At 38.4% G+C, this 15479-nt stretch overlaps 1 protein-coding gene across 1 annotated transcript in view; it reads left to right on the top strand.

The window, feature by feature from the left end:
• LOC114456338 (latent-transforming growth factor beta-binding protein 2-like) overlaps positions 1 to 15479 on the top strand; it is a 117257-nt gene that overhangs the window by 74317 nt on the left and 27461 nt on the right. Inside the window, exons 12-25 of the mRNA XM_028438029.1 lie at positions 1741 to 2061; positions 4109 to 4128; positions 4344 to 4380; positions 6025 to 6150; positions 7495 to 7623; positions 7762 to 7881; positions 8204 to 8323; positions 10303 to 10422; positions 11511 to 11633; positions 11738 to 11863; positions 12781 to 12906; positions 13123 to 13248; positions 14571 to 14696; positions 15133 to 15258. Coding sequence (XP_028293830.1) covers positions 1741 to 2061; positions 4109 to 4128; positions 4344 to 4380; positions 6025 to 6150; positions 7495 to 7623; positions 7762 to 7881; positions 8204 to 8323; positions 10303 to 10422; positions 11511 to 11633; positions 11738 to 11863; positions 12781 to 12906; positions 13123 to 13248; positions 14571 to 14696; positions 15133 to 15258 — 1746 coding nt within the window. The remainder of the gene's footprint in view (positions 1 to 1740; positions 2062 to 4108; positions 4129 to 4343; positions 4381 to 6024; positions 6151 to 7494; positions 7624 to 7761; positions 7882 to 8203; positions 8324 to 10302; positions 10423 to 11510; positions 11634 to 11737; positions 11864 to 12780; positions 12907 to 13122; positions 13249 to 14570; positions 14697 to 15132; positions 15259 to 15479) is intronic.

Genomic DNA, 15479 nt, shown 5'->3' with positions numbered 1-15479 from the left:
ATGCTGCTTTATAAACACGAGACAGAGCGTGGGGGCGGGGCGTTCGCCGGTACATACATAGACTGTAGAAAATACATACATAGCACTGCGCGAAGGACGCTGAAATGCTCACATTTGTGGGCGTGTCGGTTTACATGTCAATCACGGTAGAGAGCTTCCTGGAGGCGCGGCTTCTCCAGCTCATCATCATCAAAGTGGGAACGCGTCATCAAATTGGAGTGAGGTTTTTGGGCTCACCCTGCAGTAAGAAAGGAGCAAATCACCCTCTAACTAACGATTGAGGAAATCAATGAAAAAAAACACTTTGGACATGTGTATGAAGCCCTAATAGCACTTTATGATGTTTAAAGCACAGAAAAGTTGATTTAGCTTAACAATGGCCTTTTAATGAGTAACATATTAATTCATGCAGTCTTTCAGTTATAGGCGTGAGCATGTGATTGCAAACATTTGGAGGAACTTCTGAGGCAACAGACGACATAATAGTGCATGGTTAAGCAATAGCACAAAGCTATTTTTCAATGATTTTACCTAACCAAAATCCACATTAAGGGCTTGTTAGTGGGTGTTATTGTCAACCAACGGTCACTTGTATATTGCAGTTGAAATACAAATGAAGTATATTAACCACTCTGTTAATACAGGCATTTAAAATGTAATGCAACCCAAAAGAACTTGCCTCAAACCTCAAAGCTATATGATTAAGGGAGCTGGTCTTGACTTGCCCCCAATAGATCTTCAATGCATTACAGCAGAAATCTGTGGTTGAGCCAATTAAAACACAGGAAGTTGTTGTAATATTTGTTTTTTTCATCCTGATGTAATCTTTATAGTTTCTAAGAGAGAGTTTTACAGGGTGTTGGTACTGGCCAGTGATTTATTGGGATTGCCATAGATCAAATATCACAGATACAGACCTCCAATGGTGCGGCTCAGCCAGGACCGACACGGTGCAAAAACACACACACAGTACTTCAGTGCCTGGCTTTGTATGGCCAGACAAGTTTTTTTCTAAAAAAGCAGAGCCAGGCTCATTACCATGACTTTTTAACAAGGTGATCTTTCCTTTTATTTCACATGGACTCGCGTGCCTCTAATGTGGCTCCTGATCATACACTGCCTCATTTCCCTCGACTCTAAATTAATCTGTCCGTGGCCTCTTGTGTCCTTGTTTCCTGCATTTATACAAGACTTTACGGCAACCCCCACATCTGTCATTACTTGTGTCTCTATTCCAGACTTTTTTGGCATTGAGTTTCTGGTTTTAGGTCAGGTAGGGGACACATTGCTTCTCACTTCCCTCTTGTAATGGATTAACCATCGCAGGTTTGTTGGACTCGTACAACAAAGACATTAATTTATCCAAACTGTTCAAGCTTTGTAAGAGTTCAAAGTTCAGTCGGTATTACATGATTCTCCAGTTCCATAGCTTGTATGTGTTCGTTTGTTAGACTAAGCAGATATTCGATGATCTTCTCCAAATCCTTTCACTGGAAGTTCATTGTCGTGCTGTTATTGACTTGCTCACTTTTCAGCAGGGTAGCAATCAATGAAACCTAATCTGCTCATTCATAAAGCTGAGTGAAGCGCTGCCTGCTTGTGATAACAACATTACATGTATGGCTTATGGTGTTGTGTGAATATCAGATGGTAACACGAGCAGCAGTCAAACTCTGCCCATGGTTTCTGTTACGTTAATGACCTCAGACCTCTATATCTTCTTTGTTTCACGTACAACAGATCATTTCAAGGAGATCTGCCCCGCCGGCCACGGATACACCTACTCACGCTCCGACGTGCAGTACTCGCTCATTCAGCTGGAGGACGATGAGCTACAGAACACGGGATTGTCCTTGGATGAACAGAGCCCTGCGTATCCTGAGCTACCATCCTCTCAGCCGTCGCTGCCACTTCCTAGTCAACCACAACGTCCCAGTTACCCACAGATACCTCAAATACCCCAGGTTCACGTGTATCATGAAACTCCACAGACTCCCAACATCCCTTTAACCCCACAACAATCGTCTCCTCCAGCCAGAGAATTACCAAAGCACCCAGAGGGTAAGAATTAATGTACACGCCTTTGTGTAAACCCGTGGTTCTTAAACTCTTTTGGCTCAAGTACCCCCTGTTCTCTTATTTCTGAGTCCAAGTACAACAGTTTGCTCAGAATACTTTAAAAAAACAACTAAAGAGCATAATGATGGAATAAATAAGTCTTAAAACACATCACTAGCTGCATTTCCATGACTCTTGTAAATGCACAAATATCTAAATAGCACAATAAAAACTGGTAATGGAAACACACAATATTGCTAAAAAGTTTATACGCCTTCATGAGGAGGAATTTCAGACGTTTTGATATTGAAATGTGTCACAAAAAAAAAAAAAGAAATGTGTCGCAAAAGCGCTATGGAAACACTTTTTACGCAAATGCACGTCACAGAACGTGACGTACCTGGTCACATGACGTGAGGTACCTGGTCTCTGAGAAAACATGGCGCGGTACGTGTAAACAGAAGAGGAGACTTAAAAATCATTACTGCCACATTAGACATGAAACAACAAAGGAATACAGAGTGTTATAAGGAAGTTTTGATTGTCTATCTTCCTGCAGCGAAGTCTCGCGGGATGAGATTTCATGGGAGTTACAAGGCTCCTGCCCAAAACAAAGCAAAAATCTGTAATGGAAACCCAGCTTCTTTCAAGTACCCCCTGTAGTGCTACTGCATACCCCTAGGGGTACATGTACCCCCATTTGAGAAACAATGGTGTTAACAACACCTCCTAATAATAGTGGCCCCTCTCCAAATGACAGTTTGGCTTCAAACATACTCACAAATTAAATTTGGGTAGTATTTGGGAAACAATAAGTTAGACCAAGAATGCATGACCTCAGAAGTTCCCAGATTCAAATTGGGGAATTTCCCAGATCACATCCCAGATTACCATTCAATTAATGAAACATGCATGACAATCCACGGACGCCCAACCCTGCAACCTACATGATTTGAAAGTCCAGCGGTTAAATCGTTGCCGTCAGAAGCCACATCCCGCCTTCTCGGATTTCGTAAGAAGTACGGAGGAACTGCTCAAGAATAAAATGATTGTCATAACAAGGCTGATTGACTAGATCTACTTAAAACCTCAGAATTACCAAGACACAGTATCCACATCTCACTTGGATGCAACAAGTCATTCCGTTACCGTGCAGACACAAGGCATTCTTTGGTAAAACATCATTTAAACACACATGTTTCGAGAGCTGGAAATAATTATTGACCAGCACTTCCACAATCAGTCAACATGAGAGCGACGGAACTGCAACTCAGTAAATGCAAGAAAAGCCACATGTCTTCCTTACATGAGCCTCTACCAGAAACTGACGGACTGGCACAGGAATATTCCTTCTGGTAAAAAAATATGTCTCTAAATTTCAACAGATAGAGTGAGTTTTGCTGTGAAGCTCGAAACTCTTATGTAATTCAGTACCACAGTAGTTGACATGCAAGGCAGCTTTTGGATGACTTAATAAAGAATTTCTAAACCAAATAGATTCGTTTTTTCTCAGTTGACGGGCCAAAGAAATGGTTTGATCGCTGGAAAATGTTTGGTTGCAATATTAATCTTTGTTAGATTCAAACTAAACTCATGGAGATGAAAAGCCCATCATCATCATCATCATCATCACAGAAAGGCATAAACACAGTTCTTTGGGTTTTTTGTGGCTACATCATCTTAAACAAGGCTTTGACAATACTTTACTGGTAACGTCATGACAGTGTGATTTATATGAGAAGACACATTTATGAATAGTTAACATTTCTCGTTCCTACTGTGAGACATCAATTGTCATTCTTTTTCTTTTCTTTTTTTCTTTGCCTTGGCCACTCGTCAACTGTGCTTCTTAGTATATAAAAATGTTTTAGTCATCTTCAAAAAAAAACCAGATATGAAAGTGTCATTAATAAGATAATAGGAAACAGACCACCAATGATGCAAGTCAAGTACTTTCAGAGGGAATTAGTTTTTTTCTGTGTTGGCTGTGTGTATATTCAGTACCTTGTTAACTGATAAACGTTTTCCTCTTTTCTCGGTCCTCGGGCAGAAGTGGAAACTCTGAGCCCGGTAAGTTCTCACTCCCCGTCAGCTCTCTTTGGTGCATTTAGTTGAAATGTTTTTCTTACAAAGATTATATAAGTTATTCAGACCTCATTTTAGTGAATACACATGTCTAATTAGTAAAGAGCTTGAAAAGATTCCAGATTCCAGACATACTGTATGGATGGGAATGTGACGATGACAAGTCTAACCTAAAATCTTCTGTTTTTTTTGTTTTCTAGCCAGATGTTGTGACTGACTCACCACGAAAACATCCAGGTGTGTTTTTTTTATTATCTTGGTCTCATTCTTAAGTCTCACACTCTATAATTCAAGTTCTTAAGTCACTTCCGTAGGTTGATTTAGCATCTCCAATTTTTAGTGTTGATCTCAGGCATAGACGGCGATGTGTTTTTAAAAATCAAACTGCTCCCATTCAGCGATGGCAGTCTTGATTTTTGCCACCCTTCCGTTGATGCCAGTAAAAACATTGACATTAAAGGCTTAACATTGGCTTTATTCTTGTCGATTTTATTCTGGGTATAGTAAATGTTTGCAGGCCGAGGGAAAATGATGTGACGACCAGTTTTGGCAGTTGTGGCAGAGAAAACATGCTGTATCCTGTTTTTGTGATTTTTAGCCTGGTAGCTGTCTACAAATTGTACTTGTGCTAGTGTCTCATAAAACACTTCAGTTCCCCTTTAATAGACACCTCTCTGGACACCTCCAGTAATAATTTAAGGCCAGACTTAAAGGAAACAAACTTTATAGATTCAACCACAGGTGAAATATGTAAATGATTCCACCAACAAAATGAATGTGTGCATTTCCTCTGCCAATTACCAGGTGGTACAAATGAGATGGAAGACGTGTAGGAAAGCAGCAAGTAAGCTCGGCTGGTTATTTATGTGCTTTCTGTCAAATATTGGCAGACAACATCCAATAAGAAATTCTTGAAAACATACCCAAAGTAAAGCAGGAAAGGATTCTAATTTTTTCGTCTGATTTTTCGGAGCCAATTTGGCTTAAAGACAGTGCTGCTCAGAGACTATGAGGGCGAGAAACCAAGATAAAGTGTGCCTGGTGGAAAGCAACGCTCCCTCAATGTCTCAGACACCAGATGTATGAAGACTGGAGAAAAGAAACACATTTGTGACCCATTTATTGTTGAACCATTTATGAAATCCTACCATACCTATAGGAACCAGGGTTGCGATCAGTTACAATTTTGTCTTCAATTATGATTACGGTGACTGACATTTTTCCCAATTCAAATTATTATTATCCCCCTGATTGTCAATTACAATTGCATTCTTAATTCCTAAAGTTCAATTACAATTAATAATTAAATAAGCTCATAAAACATAACCTTCCGCTTCTGTTAGCTTTGTTAGAATCTCTTATAACTGGTGAGTTTTGACCCATGTCTTAAATAAGCTGTAAATTAGACTAAAAAATATGATCTATCATCCAATTAGTTTTTTGTCTCTTGGTTAACTTGTTAGGCTTCCTTATCAATGAAGATATTGCTATTAATGTTTTTGTTGTGGGCTTCTGAGCCTTTTTTCTGTCCGTTTACTTCTAGATTTAAATGCTCAAATTATCCTCAAGAGAACTGACAGGTAGCAAGAAAAGTTTTTATAGAATTTCCATATCCAATTACAATTTCAAAATCGATTATCTGAATTAAATTACAATTAAATTAAAAATGTAATTGATTATCAGTTACACAGTTACAATTATAAATGACCCCAAACCTGGTAGGAACTTGCCCTCTCATTCAAGGTTTCACCTGTAAAACAGAAAGAGGGGTTCCCATACACTGTGTTTTACTGTTTCTATATAGTTGTTTTCCTCAAAGTTATCATTGTTCCTGCCTACGTCCAGAATAATGACGGTGCACATCACTCTGGCTTTCCATAGGTACGGACACGTGTGCCACCACCCCTTCTATATGTGGCCGTGGGAGATGTATTCCTGTGCAGACTGGTTATACTTGCCAATGTGAGACAGGATTTAAGCTCAGCGCTCTGCAGACCAACTGCGTTGGTGAGTAATAAAACGGAAGATAGAGAGTCGTAGGTTAGACTGAGGTATCTTTGAAACACCCAAAGATGGTATTCAGACAATCTTTAACGCTAATTATTTTTCATCTGACTAAAAAGAGTTTGGTTGTTCATGTTGACCTGTTCAGTGATGTCTGATGGTACATGTATCGTAGGCTGAAATGTGTTGCATATCACAGATGTTGGCTCACAACCCCGCTCCACCATGCTGGTGTGCAGTCTAGAAATGCTCGTGTGGCTTAAAGCTGCTGGAGATGATTTTTTTCTCGAAGAAAATCGAAGATCATTTGCTTGAAAAAGATGTAATAGCTTGAATTTGTGGCTTTACTGTCCACTGTAAACACTTGGGCTGTATTCAAAATCGCATACTAACATACTACTTATAGTAAGTCTGACGTAAAAATGAGTATGTAGTACGTTCACATTAGATAGTATAGAAAGATTGAGTACGCAAGAAATACCCGGATGTATATTATATTGAGACATTTCCTAAGTATGCACGGTGGGCACACGACTCGTACTCAACCGCCCCATGATGCATTGCGAGCAGAATGTAAAAGTCTTGGGACCAACATCAAGCTAAAACTCCAACATCCTCTTTTCAAAATAAAAGCATATCGTCTCGTTTTACATTGTTTTTTTAACCCTTTTGAAAATAGGGCTCTTGTTTTGAAGTTAACCAGAAGTTTTGTCAGTAGCACAAAGGCGGGTTCTCTGAAAAATGTACAGCCTACAATACATGTAGCGGGTTCTCCGAAAGTCAACGAAATGTCGCCATGAAATGGGTTTTTTGCGAGTTTTATGGATCAAATGACCACGTGTTGATATTCTACTTGGTCACTTTCTCACTTAAAATGTTTTCAAAACTTTCAAAGGTGGCGAATCACCGGAGATATTTAGCCTCAGTGTGCTTCAGGTTTTTGTCACTGTCGGTTCGAAATGCATCTTGGGAAACTTGGAAGTATACTTTAATGGGAACAGTCATCACCCTTATCATCCTAACTATACTTAGAGTATATAGTAGACAGTATATACTCGTTGAGTTTGTAGTGTGTAGTATGGAGTGAGCCATTTCGAACACAGCCTTGGTTTTCTGACAATATCAGTGAAGTTTAGAGCATTGCATTGTGGGATGTTCATTAATAATGAAGTAAAATTTTGGTGGACGATTTCAACCTTTTACATGTTTTTTGAGCACATGATTGTCAATTTATTGATCTGCTAGAGGCCTACACTGTCATTTTCTGTTAAAAATAATCGTCTCTAGCATCTTTAAGTTTCATACATCAGATAATGAACTTTGAATAATTTTGCTTTTGCTTTGTAGATGTGAATGAGTGCGATGAGGATCCATGTGAAGGGAAGGGCCGCTGCATTAACAGCTACGGCTCCTACTCCTGTCACTGCTACAGTGGATACAGCCAGGTGATCACTCAGAACCGCAAGTTCTGTCAAGGTAAGACATCGACATGGACCGAAGATATGGGATGTATCCTGCAGTTCATGTTCTCATTGTCATAAAATACATCCTGCTTTAATTATTGCCAAGGAACACAGCAGACGCTCACTTTTCTCTCTTCTTCTAAATTGTCAGACATCAACGAGTGCAGCATGCCCAACAAGTGCCAGAACGGCAACTGTGTCAACACAGAGGGATCTTACACCTGTGAATGTGACGGTGGCTTCGCCAAGTCCTGGAGAGGCCTCTGTGAAGGTGACTTGCATGCGTGCACAATTCCCTACACGCAGACAAAATCTCTGGTAACAGTGCAGCTCTTGCCAGACATGAATGTTTTCTACCATGAAAGACTGAGTACTCCAGAAACAGAGCACATATTGTATTTTTCCTCTTGTCAAAGCCAAAAAAGAAAATGTAATTTTCTCGGTAACAAGAGGTTTGTGTGCATATATTAACATTTTGAAACCCTGCACCCTCTGATTCTTCCAAGTATGTGCAAATCATCCTCGCAGCATTGTTTTGGAAATGACTAACTCAAATGATATGTTCTTGTGTTTTTGCTTTTTCTCTGGAGCAGACATAGACGAGTGTAGAGATCCCAGCTCCTGTTCGAGCGGCATCTGCGTCAACACCATTGGGTCTTTTCATTGCCAGGCCTGCGGCCCTGGGTTCAGACCTGTCGATGAAAGATGTTTGGGTAAGGCAGCCTCACACATCGTTACAGCAGCAGCTCCACACAGTCCTTTATGGGTGTTTCCAAAACCACTGCTTTGAAAATAAGTTGGCATTTCCCCTTGACACTAAAGATATCTCAATTGTTGGTGTCTGGGGATTTTGAGCTTGACTCGCAACGCTTGCCCTATTTGCCTCTCGAGGCATTGTGGCTACAAAAACTCATGTTTGAGTTTCCAAAAACTTTTAGTTCATGTTTCGTCACCCGGCGTGGGCCCACATGGCAGCTCAAGACCAAAGTGATGATGGTATTTATGACGTGGGTACAATCCTCAGCCTTTGTAAATTCAGTTTTTCCACATCTATTTTATTATCTTCTCCACCCAAAAAGCCTGCGCCTATTCCCAATACTGCTTAAACACATTTTCTGTGTTATTGCTGATCTTTTGGTATTAGTAGCCCCGTCAAATGATTGTTTAGAATACTTCAATTTGGGAGAGTCCAAATATTTTCTCTTGGCTAAGGTCTTAAACAAACAGTATATCATTGTTGCATGTTTCTGTCCTGTTGGGCCCAGCAGGGTCTTAATCACCAATGGTGGGCGAAGGGAAAGGTCCGAGCAGCTGCACAAAAAGGGGGTCAGTTCCCCCCTGTTGAAAAAGCTCCCGGTGCACAAACACGATTTCTTACTCATCCGTGATGTTGTCTGTGCTTGACTGCAAAAAGTCGTACCTCTTGGACTCCACAAGTGGTCCACACACTGTTCCCCCTGTGTTTTGTTTATAAGCTTTATCTCTCTAGCAGCTCCCAACCTTAAAGTAACCTGGTTGCATAATAGCCCAACTGGTTTTACTTACCACTTCTCCATGGCGTGACCTTGCACCCCCTTTGATTTGTTTAGAAACTTAAGCTTCAGGGGGAATATTCCAGAAATGTGAATGGCTTACACGCCACACAAACACAAGAAAATACCACAGTATTGTTTGGTTTTAAAGGTTTTTTTTCTTTTTCTATCATCTTCTGAGCCATTCTGACCTTCTTTTGTTGATTTATTTTAATGCCACAAATAAAGCAGAATTATTCAGTTTGTTAATGCACTGATTTGAATTGTTATATATAGTAATGGTAATAGGGAAAAGGGAAAATGAGGGGTAACACCAGCTTTAGTCAATTGAAAATAGCAGACTGAAGTAATTTAGGCTCTATTTGCCAAATGGTTCATGTAATAGATAATTTATTCCCTTGTAAGGACTTTCAGCAGGAGACTTGTGATAAAAAACGGATGTTTTTACATGTCGAGGAATAAAAATGTGTCTAACCTGAAGAATAGGCCAAAATGTTCATACTTTTGAACACTTCTGAAAACGTATATTCATCCAGCGTTTACACATTAAAGCCCAGGCAAACCTTTCAGCACACTCATTCTAATTCATCTTCTTTTCTTCCTCTCATCACACAAACACGCTGCTTACAAATCCTGTTTAATGGAGCTTTCTGTTTTTCCCCTGTTTTGGTTTTTTAACAGCTCTTTTCTTCACCCTGAGCAATAATCTTTCACTTTTTAGTGTCTGTATTCCCTCCCCTCGCATTAACCCACATAATTTAATTTGTGTAGAAAGTGCTACTGTTAACACTTGGTAATATTCTACCATAAAACAGTGTTTCTGTGAGGGGTTTTTCCACACGTGCAATCGTGGGTCAACAGTTTTGACTCATGAGGTGGAAAAGACAGTGGCTGCCTTGGGCTGTGAAAGGCCCTAATGAATGACTTTTTTTTTTCTTTGCACTGAGGTAATTAAACGGCTTCTGTTTGCGGTCATTGTGCACACTAAATGTGATGTAATTGCAGCTCACCTAAGTGTGCTGTAATTGTTTCCTTTTTGCAGCTGAACACTGCTGACTTGAGTCTTACCCTTTCAAACCACTTTCTGTAAATGAGTGCTTTATTTGTGGTTGGATGAAACCTTAATGCTGTCTCCTGTAATGAACCTTTATTCTCCTCAGACATAAACGAATGCTTCAACCAAACCGTGTGTGGTCGCGGACGGTGCGTCAACACCGAGGGATCCTTTCGGTGCAACTGTTTCCAAGGCTACAAACTTTCATCTGACAACACCTGCCAAGGTAACTGTCAGCAGGGTTGGGGTCAATTACATTTTTCAATTACAATTACATCTTTCATTATCAATGTTCCATTACAACTCAGTTATGATTCCGGTGATCGCCATTTTTTTCCAATTACAGTTTACATTATAATTATAATTTTTCCACTGAAAGTCAAATTAAATTAAATTAAAATAAATCACAATTACTGAGCCTTTAATAAATTAAAAATAAAAGGTTCTGATGCTAAAAAAAAAAAAAAAAATCCACCTTGGTACCTGCACTCTTATTTTTACAGTAGTTTTATGTACTTTTTTCTTTATTATTTCTTTATATTTTTTATTTCTGTTGTATTTTGTTTATATTGCACTATATATACTTTTCTTATATGATGCTAGTCCTGAGAAACAAATTTAGTTTTCATGTTAACATGAAGATGACAATAAAAAAACCTTGAACCTTGTGTTAGCTTTCTGTTAACATCTCTTATGATAACAGGACAGTTTGACCCATGCCATAAATCAGCTGTAAAATGCACTAAAAAGTTATCTATCATATAATTTGTTTTTCATCTCTTGGTTACCTTTTGAGCCTTCCTAATAAATCAAAAATATTGATATTACTATATTTGGTTTGGGTGTCTGAGCCTTTTTTCTGTCAGTTTACCCTATAGATTTCAATACATTTTAAATGGTAAAATGATCCTGAAGAGAAAAGGTAGTAGGAAAAGTTGATATGAAACATATTTTAATAATTGTTAACTACGTACGTATGTATAACATGGTTCCACAGGTTTGCATTTAATTACATTGTAAATGGCCATTTTTATAGAGTCCCCATGCCAATTACAATTACAAAGTCAAATATCTCAACTGCAATTACATTTAGATTATGATTACAACAGCAACAGATTGTTTTCAATTGCAATTATACTTATGTAATGATTCTAATAATGATCAATTACGCGATATAATTGATATATATATATTGACGTCCCATTTCAAAGTAAAAGTTCTCTGAATGTTTTTCCCAAGAACTTTAAATTTTAAGATGGCTTTAAAGAGTTGGTGGTTGTCTTTATTTTGTCCGTTATATATCTTCTCCTCCAGATGTGGATGAGTGTTTGCATCCAGGAGTCTGTCTATACGGGCGCTGCGCCAATCTGGATGGCACCTTTAAGTGCACTTGTAACCATGGTTACCAAGTAACCCCTGACAGCAAATCCTGCGAAGGTCAGCAACATATACCTAGTTGTTGTACTTGATGACTGCTAACTATGTGAGTCTACAGCTCTTTTAACTGCAATGCATTCTCTTAAAATCTACATTTTTGCCAGATGTTGACGAGTGTGCCACCGGTAATACGTGCCCTGCAGGAGTTTGCATCAACACTGCAGGTTCCTACACCTGCCGAGGCTGTAGACCTGGATTTGCACCGTCTGCGGATGGATTCCAATGTGAAGGTATGCCACAAGCTATCAGAGAGAGTTTTACTCTAGAACAGGGGTCACCAACCTTTCTGAAACCACAAACTACTTGAAAGTTACTGATTCATCTGAAGGGCTACCAGTTTGATATACACTGAAATACTAAGATTTCACAGTTTTACTTTAATCAGAGGGATAACACTTTGTTCCTTTTGATTTAAGAAATTGTTTCATTTTCCAGCCACTAACTACTTTTAACTAATGGAATCATGTTTCTGCTTGTATATATTTGTATTATATTTGTGCATTTTTATATTTATGTTACTGTTATTATTATTATTTTTTTTAATCTTATTTTTATTTATTTCTACTGTAATGTTTGCACTTGTATTTAATCCCTATTTAATTAAAAGTTTTCTGCTTAATTCTTTTTTTCTTTCTTTGTGCAGTGTTTATTCTTTTCATTTCTTATATTGCTCGAGCTTCTGTGACATAAGTAATTTCCCCATGGGATAAATAAAGTTATTCTGATACTATTCAACAATTATGTAAGATTTTATAAATTTAAATAAAAACATTAAAATCTAAACACCAAATCTGCACAGTCTTTAACAAAAACCGATCTGTAATATTTGAACACAATTCTCACAATGTTTAGGTGAAAATAAACATATGTAGATGGTTATTATTAAAATAAAACGTACTCTATCTACTAAGACAGTGACTACATCCGTCTGTCTGTATTTATCATTGTGAATTTGAAGCCTGGCATGTAAATTACATTTTTGACTGAGCTCATTGGTTTTACAACAGGCCTGAGGGCACCTCTGTTTGTCCACATGGGCTACCTGGTGCCCGCGGGCACTGGTTGGTGACCCTTGCTCTATAATTTACTGGTAGAACTTTGAGATTTAATGCTAAATATGATTTTGTGTGTTTGTTTGTTTTTGTAGATGTCGATGAGTGTTCCCAAGGTGACTTCTGCCTTGGTGGAGTGTGTGTTAACACAGAAGGATCGTACTCTTGCACCAGATGTAAGGCTGGCTACAGAGTTTCCCAGGACAGGCAGAGTTGTGAAGGTAAATTGCATTATGTTTATGTATTTGTTGCATTTTTTAATCTGATCTTCTTTTGTAACATTCTACATCTGTTCATTGTCTTTCACGTAAGGCGTCAATAAATAATGCTTTCATTGACCTTTATTGTTAAAGCATTGAAAGATGTGCACATTCTGTCATCTCGTGTGTATACTGACGCTTATACTGTATGTTGTTGTTTTTTGTGTGTTTTCCTAGATATCGATGAGTGCCTGTCTGTGTCTACTTGTGCTAATGGGATCTGTCTGAACACAGAGGGTTCCTACACATGTGAAAACTGCCCTACTGGATACAGAGTGTCATACGATGGGGAACTCTGTGAAGGTTGGTTTATTCAGCACAGAAACACTGTATTAAAGTCTTTGAGAATGTACAGAGAAACGTCTAGAATAGTCCACGAGCCTTTGATGGTTTTAGAGGAGTTTAAATATAATAGGCTGTCTGACTGAAGTACAGCCAGACTCTTTGATCATCATGTCTCAATAGTTCAGTGAGACATTATTTTGTTGGGCAATGGTTTGTGTTGTTCCCATTTCAACTCCTATTGGTGGGTTGGCCATGTGATGGACCACCACACTGTTCGTGTCTTCTGTCCCGAGTTAGCTGGAGTCCAGCAAACCACAGGGACACTGTACAGAATAAACCGTATAGCAGATGATATTATACTGTAGTTAGAAATATAGCGTAGTTTTTAATCTATATTTTTACTATTTTTTGACTGTGAAGAATGATATTAGATGATATTGTAAGTAAGTGGCAATGGAAACAGTGTGATATTCAGTTTGTACATTACTATTTGGTGATTAAGTTGGTGACAAAACTAGGATTCTTTGATATTACCTTTTTGCCAATATGCCGATTTTGTCCATCACTAAATTTCAAAATCAGTGAAAAATAAGAACATTTTTTCAACTTTAGTAATGGAAAAGTGCCATATTTGTTTACAGTATAATATTTAATCTCAAACAACACATGTCAGTTTTTCCAATATCTGTGGAAAAAGCCAATACCACTGTAGTGATATTACATTTTACAGCAAATATCGACCAATAATATCAGTGGGCCAATAATATTGCCCATCTTTAAACAATACTCTCCTACACTTGCATGCATAAACTTACACACAAGTGACAAGAGTTTTATAATGTGTGATGCTGCAAAACATGTAGTTTTAGGTTACATTATATAATTCTCCATGGAAACATGTTAAGGCTACTTTTGATGTGATACATAATTAGGAAAATGTGTTCAAATTTAGCAATGAAAAAGGGCCATATTTATTTGTATTATTTTGTGTCAATCAACAACACATCAGTTTTTCAACATCTGTGTAAAAACCAATACCGATGCAGACCGATATTACATTTAATGGCAAATATCGGCCAATAATATTGCCAAATATATTATATGTATTGCCATTATTTCAGAAAGCAGTATCTATCACAAAATTGACAAAAAAATGCCAGAAATGTGATTTATGTTGGATGTACACTGGTAAAGCAGTATAGAATAAACTGTAATCTTATTCTGAAGGTGTTGTGGGTCATATAAAAAAGTCAGGTGATGGATTTGGCTCAACGTGAAATTACATCCTGTTCATGATTACAACGTTTTGATTTGATTTGTAACATGGATGTTCACAACAGATATAGACGAGTGTGCGCTGCCAACCACGTGCCCCCGGGGAACGTGTACTAACACACAGGGTTCCTTCACGTGCATCGTCTGCCAGCCTGGTTTCAGCGTGTCCGACGATGGGCAGCAGTGCGATGGTAAGAATTCTTGGCTGCGTTGGTGCCAGATGATTCTTCACTTTGTTTGAACTTGGTTGCTTTCCATTAGACAGGCCAGACCTCTTCTCAAAATCAAGCAGATCTTTAGTTGCTGGTAAACGTGCCAACCCTGTTCATCATGTTTCCTGTCTGAGATCATTTATGGGAAAATAACGTCAGGTGTAACAGCTTAAAACAAAAGTCCTTTCATTTGTTCTTAGTCTAAGAAGTACTGCTAGAGATCACATCATTGCTTCATCCTGGATTTCTCTCCTCTTTTACAGATTAACACAATGACATACCTCTTATATAAAAGAAAAAACTGCTAAATACGTCTTTATCCAGAGATTACATATTCAACTGATTACAACTAGTATTTATTTGAAGCAGGAGATGGTGACTTTGTGCTGTGATGTGTTTGTGTATTTCTATCCAGATGTGGACGAGTGCCTGCTGGGTAACATGTGCCCTGGTCAGATGTGCATAAACACTGCAGGATCTTACACCTGTAGAAGCTGCGGGGCTGGTTTGCAACTGTCTGCCGATGGTCAACATTGTGAAGGTAAAAGGTTCCATTTGTTTATCTCTTTATCTTAGGCTGCCATCTGATGCAATTTGATGATTTGAAGTTGTCTTTTTAAGTGGATTGAGCATATTTTATAAATGTGTTAATCATAAAATTTTTAATCATGTCTTTTAACCAAAAAAACATTTAGTTGCGCTAACATTTGCAGAGCACGGAAGCGCCCGGCCACTAGGTGTCAGTAGGGGTTGAATGACTAC

This window comes from Gouania willdenowi, chromosome 22, assembly GCF_900634775.1.
Source record: "Gouania willdenowi chromosome 22, fGouWil2.1, whole genome shotgun sequence".
NCBI lineage: Eukaryota > Metazoa > Chordata > Actinopteri > Blenniiformes > Gobiesocidae > Gouania > Gouania willdenowi.
The sequence above is the reverse complement of the archived record's forward strand: the minus strand, read 5'-3'. Positions and strand labels throughout refer to the sequence as shown.